This window comes from Arachis stenosperma, chromosome 9 (assembly GCF_014773155.1).
Source record: "Arachis stenosperma cultivar V10309 chromosome 9, arast.V10309.gnm1.PFL2, whole genome shotgun sequence".
Taxonomy (NCBI): Eukaryota; Viridiplantae; Streptophyta; class Magnoliopsida; order Fabales; family Fabaceae; genus Arachis; species Arachis stenosperma.
In genome coordinates this window covers 144,252,783-144,262,756 of record NC_080385.1, presented here as the reverse complement: position 1 = coordinate 144,262,756, position 9,974 = coordinate 144,252,783, and the positions used below count along the sequence as shown (strand labels likewise).

The 9,974-nt window shown below is 31.3% G+C and overlaps 1 protein-coding gene across 1 annotated transcript; it reads left to right on the top strand.

The window, feature by feature from the left end:
• Positions 1 to 6,256: 6,256 nt before the first annotated feature.
• Positions 6,257 to 6,858, top strand: LOC130950014 (protein ALP1-like). Its single transcript, XM_057878584.1, has 2 exons — positions 6,257 to 6,359; positions 6,452 to 6,858. Exons 1-2 carry the CDS (start codon positions 6,257 to 6,259, stop codon positions 6,856 to 6,858), a joined length of 510 nt encoding a protein of 169 aa, XP_057734567.1.
• The last annotated feature ends 3,116 nt before the right edge of the window (positions 6,859 to 9,974 follow it).

Below are 9,974 nucleotides of genomic sequence, written 5' to 3'. Positions count from 1 at the left end.
ACCACAATATGAAAATTGGCAAGGATTAATCTCATCAAATCACCCTCTAACTAGTAGTAAAGGAAAGTCAAATGAGCTATATCAATCCTAGTCCATAAGTCCTAACTCTCCACTAATTCAATTAGTGAGAACTAGAGTCAATGGATCCCAATCATCAATTACTTGGACATTAGTAACTCAAGAGTTCTTAAGTTACCTTTCCAAGCCAAGAACATAAAACTCTACTCTAAAATCCAACCAAGCATTTTCTCAAACACTTGGAAGGCACAAAAGAAAAGCATAGTAAATCAACAACAAGAATTAATTCTAACAACAATCAAATGTAAAGAATTAACAACAACAATTAAAGAAAACAAGATCTACATGAATTACCTCTTATTGAATTGAAAGAAAATGGAAGGAACAATAGTAGATCTACAACAAAACATAAGAACAACATAAAGGAAATTACAATAAAAGAATGGAAGAATGGTGAATCTAACAACAAGGAATTGAGAAGATAGAAGTAGAAGAAGGTGAATTAAAATCTAGATCTAAGAACTAAGCCTAATCCTAATCCTAATCCTAGAGAAAAGTGAGAGCTTCTCTCTCTAGAAACTAACTCTAACTACTAAACTAAGCTAAACTAAACTAATGGTAACTAACTTGTTCATCTCTCTTTAATCCTTGGCTTAAATAGCATCAGAAATGAGTTGGATTGGACCCACAAGGCTTGTGAATTCGCTAGCCACGAGTTTGCATGAAGTGAATCATGTGCACCAACGGCGCGTACGCGTACAGTGCGCGTACGCATCCTTATACGTATAGCAACTATGACAAATCTTATATCATTTCGAAACCCCAGATGTTAGCTTTCCAACCCAACTGGAACCACATCATTTGGACCTTTGTAGCTCAAGTTATGGTCGATTAAGTGCGAAGAGGTCGGCTTGACAGCTTTTGCGTTTCCTTTATTTCTCCATGAGTTCTCCATTTCTACATGCTTTTCCTTCATTCCCTTGGTCCAATCCTTGCCTCCTAAATCTGAAATCAATTAGCAAACATATCAAGGCATCTAAAGGAATCAAGGTGAATTAAATTTAGCTATTTTAAGACCTAAAAAGCATGTTTTCACTCTTAAGCACAATTAAGGGAGAAGTTATAAAACCATGCTATTTCAATGGATAAATGTGGGTAAAAGGTTATAAAATTCTCTAAATCAAGCACAAGATAAACCCTATAAATGGGATTTATCAGCCATCAAAAATTATGCAACGCTATTAAGGTACTTTGAGGTAATGTCGGGGTTAAATATCAACTTCGATAAATCTAGTTTGATCTAGAGAATTTATAACATGTGTGGCTTATTGGGATATAAGGAGACTAACCTTCTAGTCAGATATTTGGACATATCATTTGGAGTGAACCTGAGGTTGGTCAAGACTTAGAAGTCGATAATTGATAAAGTAAAGGAGAAGCTCAATTGGTCGAAAGAAAAGGTGCTCAATAAAACTGGTAAGTTTGTCCTTATTAAATCAGTATTAAATAGTTTGTCGGTGTACTATTTGAGTCACAAAGACTATTGCAGTAAAGTTGATTTCGTTGCAGAAAAAATTTTTGTGGAGTAAGAAAGAAGGAAGAAATGACATGGCGTTGGTTAAGTGGGATGTGGTTTAGGCTCCAAAAAAGTTGAAAAGGTTGGGGGTGAGTGATGCCATGGTTAGGAACACAATACTTCTATTCAAATGGTGGTGGCGTTTTTCAAAATAAGAGTGTCCAAAGAAGGTCGTTTGCTCTTTATAATAGTTTGAATCCCAAAGTGAAGTTGTCAAATCATGCACTATTGGTTAGAGGAGGCCCATGAAAGAATATTTGTAGGTTACAGTTCAAGGATCAAAATGTGAGGCATAAGATGATGTTTAGATTGTCTATGGAGGTAGGTGATGGTCGAAAGACTCAATTATGAAAAGATGTTTGGCTATAAAATAGTTCGTTAAAAGATATTTTTTTAGGTTCTTCTCTATTTCAAACCAAAGAGGATCTGTAGTAAGAAATTGTGAATTTTGGAATGGGTTAAAGTGGATTTAGAACTTTCAGTGGAGGCGAGACTTATACCAATAGGAGTTGGAATTAGTGTATCAGTTGCTTAATGCCTTAAGATATGCAAAGCTAGTAAACCATAGAGAGGATAAAATTGTTTAAAAGTTTGACAAGGAAGGAGTTTTACTTTTAACTCTTTTGTTCAGGTGTTGCAGTCAGAAACGATTTCGGAGGATGTAACAAGTTATAGTTTTACCAAAACTATGAAAAAACTTAGTTTCGCTAAAAGTGGAATTGTTCATTTAGTTTATTTTGATAGGTAAAGTGAATACAAAGACTGTGTAGGCTGGGAATCGTTAATAAGGATGATAAATATGTGTATTGTGTTAAACAGATATCGAATATATTCACCAGTTATTTTTTGGTTGTGATTTTACTTGTCTGGTGTGGTGTGCATGGCTATTTATTTTTTGGGAGGTTGTGGGCTGTTTTCGAGTTCACTGAATAAATTATTTAAGAGTTAGACAGATGTCTTTACTAGGAAAAAGGAGTGTAAGAAATGACTTATATGTTTCTTTTCAATTATTTGAAATGTCTAATTAAAAAGGAATGAGCGAATCTGTCATAATAAAGAAGCAGGTGTAGAAGAAGTTTTGCACAAATCGGTTGCCAGTTATAAAGCGTTGAGTAGTGTAGATTCCTTTTATTGTTGATGGTAATGCCGGAGATGACATTGGAGATATTTTTTTAAACTTTTTTGTCGTTATTTTGTGTCCTTAATTCTTCTTTTTGCTCCACTTTATTTTATTGAGCACGTTTGTTTAAAAAAAAAAACTAAATATAGAAGAACATTGTATTACAAAGCTCATTATTTATATACCTACTCCTAAGTTATTGACACTAAGTAAATTTAAAAAAAAATATTTTTTAATAAAAAAATATTTTTTCTTGACCTAATTGCTAATTGTGATAGTTCAAAATTTTAACTGCAAATCTGTTGTGTGTAACATTACAACTAGTGAATCTCAAAATTTTCTAATTAACATGAATAGAATAATTGGATTTGTTAAGATATTTTTTCTTCAAGTGTTGTAAAGTATTACGAGTTTCACATTGAATTTTTGTAAATTATCTATATTGATCTTGTGATTAACCAAAACCTATAAATTTAAATTTGCACAATATTTTCAATTGCTTATGTAAAAATTTTTTTATGTTAAATGGGAGATCTCTTATCTTTTCAAATAATATTAGCTCATTCTTTTCTTCATCATTAAAGAATGATCATAGAATATAATACGTATAAATTAAATTAAATTAATATTTTGAATGATCAACAATAAATATAAATTCATTTATTTTAAATTATTTTTTTTGAAAAATAGTATATTTCTAAAATTAATTTATAATTAATTTTAAAAATACATAAAAAATTTATATATAAATAATTAAATTTGAGATAAATAGACTAAAAATTTTAAAAATTAAAATGTATTACTTTAGAAATAATTATATATAAATAATTCTAAAAGACTATGTTAAAATATTTTAATAATTATTTTAAAATTTTTTAAATAGAATTATTTTATACTTCATTCTAAGAATTGTTTCATACTTCACTTTTGAGATTAGTTTATTCAAATTGCACATATAGACATTTAATAATTACATATGCGAATTAATGTCTTATGTCAGTTGTTACTGATAGTAACTAACAAAAAAAATTATATTATCTAACATAAATAAATATTAAAAATTATTTTATATAATTAAAATTTAAGAAATTAAAATATTTAATTTTAAATATTCAATTTGGATAATTCCTCTTATTTTTTAGCAAAACAACAGTAATAAAGTATTTAAAATAATGTTTGGTTTATATATTTTTTGAGATAGAGACACAGAAATATAAATATTAAAGATATAAACATAAATTATAAATAATAGACAAAAAACGGTTTAAAATTACAATAGTACTACTAATTTTTAAAAAAATTGAAATAAGACGCTAATAAGTTATAATTCAAATGGCATAATCTACCCGTACAGGTCATTCCAAATTCTAATACATAAGGCTGCGTTTGTTTAGTGTGTGTGTCTGGCCAAAACATAGACATGATGGAACATGTCTCATGTTTGGTTTGTAAGACACAAAAATAGGAGAGACACGCTTACCCACAAACATACACAATATACATGTTTTCAGTGTCTCACTAAAATGATGAGACACGGAATTGAAGCCATGGACATGGATCAGAAAATTTTTTTTGGACCATTTTATCCTCATCGATTTTTTAAAATTTCAAATTTCTCCTTCTCTTTTTACAAACCCTAATCAATTTTGAGCTCTTTTCTTCTATTTTCTGAAGCTTCATGGTTCTTCATTATGGGTATGTGTTAGTTGATTTTGTGAAGCTTTTTATTATTCTAAGACAATCTCCTTCTCCTTTTCACAAATTTTAACTAATTCTAATCTCTTTTCTTCTGTTTCTGGCTTTCTGCAGCTTTGTGCCTTATTCACTTGTGTGTGTTGTCATTTTTTTGAAATTTTTTATTGTTCTATCACAATCTTTCTCCTTCATCTGTGCTAGAAAACTCAACTCAAGGTTTGAAATAATTATAATCTTTTTGTTTGTTTGTATGTTGCTGTATTGGATATCATTTTTTTTTAGCACATATGTGTTGGGTACTCTTCTGTTCTCCTTGTTTTGGGTATGTAAACTTATAGTTTTAAATATCTAAAATGATTATATTTTTAATGGGGTTTGGTTGGAATATTATGTTTAAGATTCAGTTGGAGTATTACGTTGGGTTATCTTGTTTTCTTTATTTTGGTCAATAAAATAGATTATAAGTGATGGTAACAAATAGAAAGAGAATGTGAGAGTATTATATTTCAATTTAAATCAGTTTGATGATAGAAAATTATGATTTTGAGTCCATTTGAGAGCGTCTTGTATTTGTCTCCAATTCTAAACTTGCTGTGATAATGGAGTTTTGTGTATCCTCACTTGATGACTGTGCAATTCTATGTGTAGTACTCTCAAAAATTATTAAACATCATTCAATTTTTGGATATAAAATGATTATGCATATCATGAAAAAATATCAACATTACACTCATCTAAATACCACATTTTGAACTTTCATGGATGATAAGTATAAAATATTATGTGCTATCATCATTATTTGCTTTCTTTAATATTTCATCAACTTAGAAATCAAACCTTTTAATTAAACTATTAGTATATTTTTAATTTGAATTTTAGGTCTAATTTTTGTATATACCAGTGTACGAAAAATTAAAAAGTGAACTAAATTAAGAATTCTCCATTTGTGAATCAAAAACTATTTGCTTGATAATATGAGTATGTGATATGTAATGAGTGTTTTCTCTATTTGAAGTTTAATTGTAATGATAAAGAAAAGCTTATTTTTGAGTGTTGTCATACTGGATATTAGAATTTATTTTATTTCTATGCATTTACTTTTTATTGTTTGTTAGGAAGTGATGATGGATCGTTCTGAGCAAATTAAGTTATGTATTGGATATTACTGGATCATGAGAATGCAATTTTGACACGTTGATGTTATTTTTTTAATTACTTTATATATGTATATTAGGAATAGAAGGTGGGGTCATTCTTCAATTGGGCGAAGAGTGAACACATTGCCATTAAGGCGAGATGCATTAGATAACATCATTGGGGCAGGTGGAGATAGAAATTGCATATGGGAGTTAAGAATGGGTTTGAATGCATTTGCAAATTTGTGTGAATTGCTACAAGTTCAAGGTGGTTTAGACGAAGATGGTCATGTTGGCATAGGCGAGTAAGTAGCAACTTTCTTGATCATATTAGCTCATCATACCAAAAATTACAGCATACAAGTTAGGTTTTATAGGTCTGGTAAAACTGTTAGTAGGTATTTTCATAAGGTATTAGGTTCGATTTTACGTGTCCAAAGTGTGTTATTTGCAAGGGCAGACCCTATACTAGAGAATTGTATAGATCCCAAATGGAAATGGTTTAAGGTAAGGTGTTGCATAAAGTTTAAGTTTTTATTGGTCAAGTTTAGTTGTATGTAATAACTATTTTGTTTTGTCCATTTGATAGGGTTGTCTAGGAGTATTAGATAGCACTTACATAGATGTCACAGTCTCCAAGGGGATAAATTTAGGTATTGGACAAGGAAATCTAGAATATCCACCAATGTCTTAGGAGTTTGTAATCGGAACATGAATTTCGTCTATGTCCTTAGCGGTTGGGAAGGATCGGCATCTGATTCAAGGGTATTTAGAGATGAAATTACTCGACGTAATGGCTTGAAAATACTTGTTGGTATGTTTAAATTAATCTTTTGATAAGTGCATTAACTATCTATTAAAGAATTACAATATACCCCTTATAATTTTTCCATCCTTCCATTTTAGGGTCTTATTATTTAGTGGACGCTGGCTATACTAATGGTAGAAGATTTTTATCTCCTTATAGAAATATTTGGTATCATGTGAATGAGTGGGCTCAAGGTTATCGTGCACCACAAAATCGTCTAGAGTTATTTAATAAGAAAGACTCTTCGGCTAGGAATGTGATTAAGCGGTGCTTTGGATTGCTTAAGAAGAGATGGGCAATTCTACAAAGCCCCTCATTCTATCCAATTAGAATTCAAAGCCACATTATTATTGCGTGTTGTTTGTTACAAAATTTTATTCTGATGAACATGGATGTTGATCCCGAGGAAGATGCAACTCTTTTACCAGAGCATATACCCGTAGGAGATGACACAATTGTTAATGAAGCCGACATAATTGATGTTGTGGAAAGTAGTCATGAGTAGACTCAATGGTGTGAGGACTTAGCAACTGAAATGTGGGAAATATGGAGAAGAGAACATGACGCGTAAAGTTTTAAATTTTTCCTAGTTTTATTATATCTGCAATTGTTGTGGACTATAAATTGTTGTATTAGAAATTATTTGAGTTTTTTTTAAGGCATAATATATTTGCATACTTGCTTTAATTAGTTTTATTCTAATTAATGATATAGTTGGTTGCATTATTGTAGGATTTGATTGTTTCTAATTTTATTAAAATTAGTGAATTATGTTGATATTCTACTAGTAATTATTTAAATTCTGTTGCAATTGTTAATTTATTGTAGTGTTCCTTTGTTACTAATATGCTAGTAAGTATTGCTATACTAAAATTATGCTTGATATTTATTGTGTTATTGCTGTTATAGTAATTCCTCTTTTTCCGTTATTGTGCAACTATATTATCCAGCATCAATGGTTTCCATACCACATCAGTGGACTGAACAAGAAACTAAATAATTTGTGGTCTTCATGGAGGAATTGATTGTTGAAGGCAAGAGGGCGGATTGGTGCGGTATTTATAACCCACAAACTAACTGGTAAGTGCACCGGGTCGTACCAAGTAATACCTTACGTGAGTAAGGGTCGATCCCACTAGGATTGATGTATCAAGCAACAATGGTTGATTAAATTCCTTAGTTAGATAAACAGAATAGTATGTTGAGTGTTCAAAGAGAATTAAACAGTAGATTAAGAATTTCATAAAGCAAGCAGCAATGAGTTGGGAATAAAATATGGAGAAAACAGTTAAGGTTTCAGAGTTATCTATTTTTCCGAATTTTTTTTACTAACTATTTTAATCATGTAGGATTTAATTTATGGCAAACTATATGTGACTAGACCCTAATTCCTTAGACCTTTCTAGTCTCCTCTAAAATTCATTAACTGCCAATTCCTTGGTCAATTAATTCCAATTAGAAGGTGATGATCAAATTCCAGTTTATATGCCACAAGAATCCTAATTATCCAAAAATAAGGGGATTATATGTCACGTATCCCATTAAATACAAACAATTAGAAATTCAGGATAATATGTTTTCAAGCTGTTGTTTAAGTAAAGAGCTTTTCCAAGTTTTACAAAAACTCAATTAGAATATAGGTCATACTTCTGTTCCACCCAAATTCATAAAATAAAGAACGAAAACAATTATTGAAATATAAATCAAAATGTGAATTAAATTAGAAAGAGCAAACAAATCAATCCATACAAATAGACAGAGCTCATAACCTTAACAATGAAGGATTTGTTGCTCATGGTTCAGCGAAGAAAACTAGGATTATAAATTAAAATGGAATAATGTTGTCTTCGAATCACCCTGTTGGCATTCCTTTTATAATTAATCCTAATTATTTTAAAATTTATCTAAAACTAAAATAATATCTTTTCCTAAAATAAGATTTTGAATTTAAATTCAAATTAATTAACAAGTCTTCAGCTAATGGGTGGGGACCACTTGTTTTGTCAATTCTGTAGCTTCTAATATGTGTTTTCTAGGCTGGAAACTGGGTCAAAACAGCCCAGAAATTACCCACAGCATTTTTCTACATTTTCTACATGTGGCGCATGTCACGCGTATGCGTCAGTCACGCGTACGTGTCGATGGTCTTTTCTGCGAGTCACGCGGACGCGTCAGGTACGCGCACGTGTCACCGTGCGAATCTTCAAATTACGCATACGCGTCAGGTACGCGCACACATCGCCGTGCGAATCTTCAAATCACGCGTACGCGTCAGTCACGTGCACGCGTCGCCATGGAAAGCTCCAGATCACGTGCACGCGTCAGTCACGCGTACGCGTCGCTCCTCGCTGATATCTCCTTCAATTCTTGAGCTCCTTCCATTTGTGCAAGCTTCCTCTCCATCAAATCCAGCCAAAAGCTACCTAAAATACACAAAATTGCAAAAGACTCAAAGTAGCATCCATATTGGCTAAAAGATAATTAATTTTTTATTAAACTCAACAATTTAAGTGTAAATTCACTAGGAAAAGATAGAAAAGATGCTCACGCATCACAGCACCAAACTTGAACTGTTGCTTGTCCTCAAGCAACCAAAACTAACATTGGCTTAGGATGTGAAATTGCATAGAATGAGAGTTCGATTAAGCTCATGTCTCTTTTTATAGTGGGGTTTATAATTGTAATCTTGAATAGGTTTGGTATCTCACTCTCCTTTGAATCAGGAGGATGTCATTGTCATTCGCAATTAGAATCCGGATAATATTATGAATTCTCTGATCTTTTATATTTCAGTTTAATCATTGAACACAGCAAAATTTACTTTAATTTATTTTTCTTTAGTGCTTTGCACCTTGAGCCTAGCCGTGACTTTAAATGTTTTGTCTCAAGTTTTTCTTGACACAGAAACACCACAAGCACTTAATTGGGAAACTCTCTTTGAGTTCTGATTTTTCTTTCAGTTACTCCCAGACAGTGGTGCTCAAAGCCTTTGGCATACTCTGTTAAACGCACTTGGTCTCAACTCTAAGTGTTCTGTCTCAAGGATTACTTGACACAATCACACCACAAGCATATGACTAGGGAAACAACTCTTTGAGCTCTTAATCATGTCTGACCTCCCTAGTCATTGATGCTCAGAGCCTTGGACCTTGCTTTTATTATTAAATATATATATTTTTTCTTTTGCTGTTTCTTTTGCTTCAAGGATTAATTTTTTTTTTATTTCAGAGAAGTCATAATAATTCTCTAAATTCCTGTTCCTTATACATCAACATCCCTTGATTCAAATTCAAATATTCACTGTTCATATCATGCATTAAAAAATCACAGAAAATACCAACACTTTTAAGTAAATAAGACTATTCTTAAAATTAAACTCAATTTCTCATCCAATACATCATTTAATTTTTTTTTTTTAGATTCAAGCTCAATGAGTGGTACATGAGACAATTTATTATAATTAAATCTAAATATAAGAACTAAACGTACTAAATATCATGCATGCAATCAAAGCAACAGAAACAGAGGACAATAAAAATAGGAATGGAAGAGAAATAGAATGAAAGAAACTTAACCACCTTAGTTATGTTGGTGGCCATCTGATGCGTGAGCATCTTGTCT

Coding starts and splice junctions, on each gene's coding strand:
- LOC130950014 (XM_057878584.1), top strand. CDS start 6,257: ATGAATTTCGTCTATGTCCTTAGCGGTTGGGAAGGATCGGCATCTGAT. Junction 6,360..6,451: donor TGGCTTGAAAATACTTGTTG/GTATGTTTAAAT, acceptor CTTCCATTTTAG/GGTCTTATTATTTAGTGGAC.